The sequence below is a fragment of the Pyrgilauda ruficollis genome, unplaced genomic scaffold (assembly GCF_017590135.1).
Source record: "Pyrgilauda ruficollis isolate IOZ18807 unplaced genomic scaffold, ASM1759013v1 scaffold306, whole genome shotgun sequence".
Classification (NCBI taxonomy): domain Eukaryota; kingdom Metazoa; phylum Chordata; class Aves; order Passeriformes; family Passeridae; genus Pyrgilauda; species Pyrgilauda ruficollis.
The window spans coordinates 142,608-143,468 of NW_024524445.1; the positions used below are offsets into that span (position 1 = coordinate 142,608).

General features: G+C 76.8%; 1 protein-coding gene across 1 annotated transcript in view; it reads left to right on the forward strand.

The window, feature by feature from the left end:
- The window catches only part of LOC121356988 (SCO-spondin-like), a gene marked incomplete at its 3' end in the record, with an annotated part of 23,012 nt that overhangs the window by 20,679 nt on the left and 1,472 nt on the right, over positions 1-861 (forward strand). The window contains exons 43-45 of the mRNA XM_041473905.1: positions 251-386; positions 460-509; positions 658-845. Coding sequence (XP_041329839.1) covers positions 251-386; positions 460-509; positions 658-845 — 374 coding nt within the window. The remainder of the gene's footprint in view (positions 1-250; positions 387-459; positions 510-657; positions 846-861) is intronic.

The following is an 861-nucleotide window of genomic DNA, read 5'->3' on the forward strand; positions in this document are numbered from 1 at the left end:
TGGGGGGGCACGGCACCTTGGGGACACACGGAACTGTGGGGACAGAACTTGGGAGGGAGTCGGGTATATGTTGGGGGGCCATGACCCTGGGGGGCACACGGCACCTCGGGGGGGAGGGGGGCGCGTCACCATGGGGACGCACCTGCAGGGGCAAAGGGACACTGGGGGGCTGCGGGGACACCGGTGGTGCCAGCCGGGTCAATGCCCCGTGTGACCCCTCCGCCCCCCAGGACTCCCATCCCCCCCGAAGGCGGGGGGGGACCCTGCGGGCCCCCCCAGGAGCAGGCTCGGAGCTGCGAGGAGGCGCCGTGCCCCCCCCTGTGCCCCTGGGCGGGGGGCGAGCGGGCCCTGGGCGAGCGCTGGAGCCCCGGCCCGTGCCGGCAGTGGTGAGTTGGGGGGGCCGGGGGGGCCGGGGCGGCCTGAGCGCCCCCCACCCACCGCGTGTGTCTCCCCCCGCAGCACCTGCACCCCCGAGGGACCCGAGTGCTGGGACACGCCGTGTGCGGCCGGTATGGGGGGCCGGGGGGGGATTGGGGAGTCCTGGGGAGGAGGGCAGGGGGGTCTCACAGGGCATTGGGGGGTCTGGAGGGGACGGGAGGATGAGGGGGGGTCCTGAGGGTCCCGGTGACCCCGGTGTTCCCCCTTGTCCCCCCCCAGAGCCGTGTGTCTGGAGCCCCTGGGGGCCCTGGGGGCCCTGCGGAGACCCCTGTGCGGGGGGGTCCCGCCTGCGCCACCGGCACCCCCTGAACGCCGAGCCCCCCGGGCGGGCGTGTGCGGGGGTCCGCACCCAGAGCGAGAGCTGCAGCTCCAGCGCCTGCCCCGGTAACCCCCGCGCTGCCCCCCCGGCACCCCCTCCCTCCC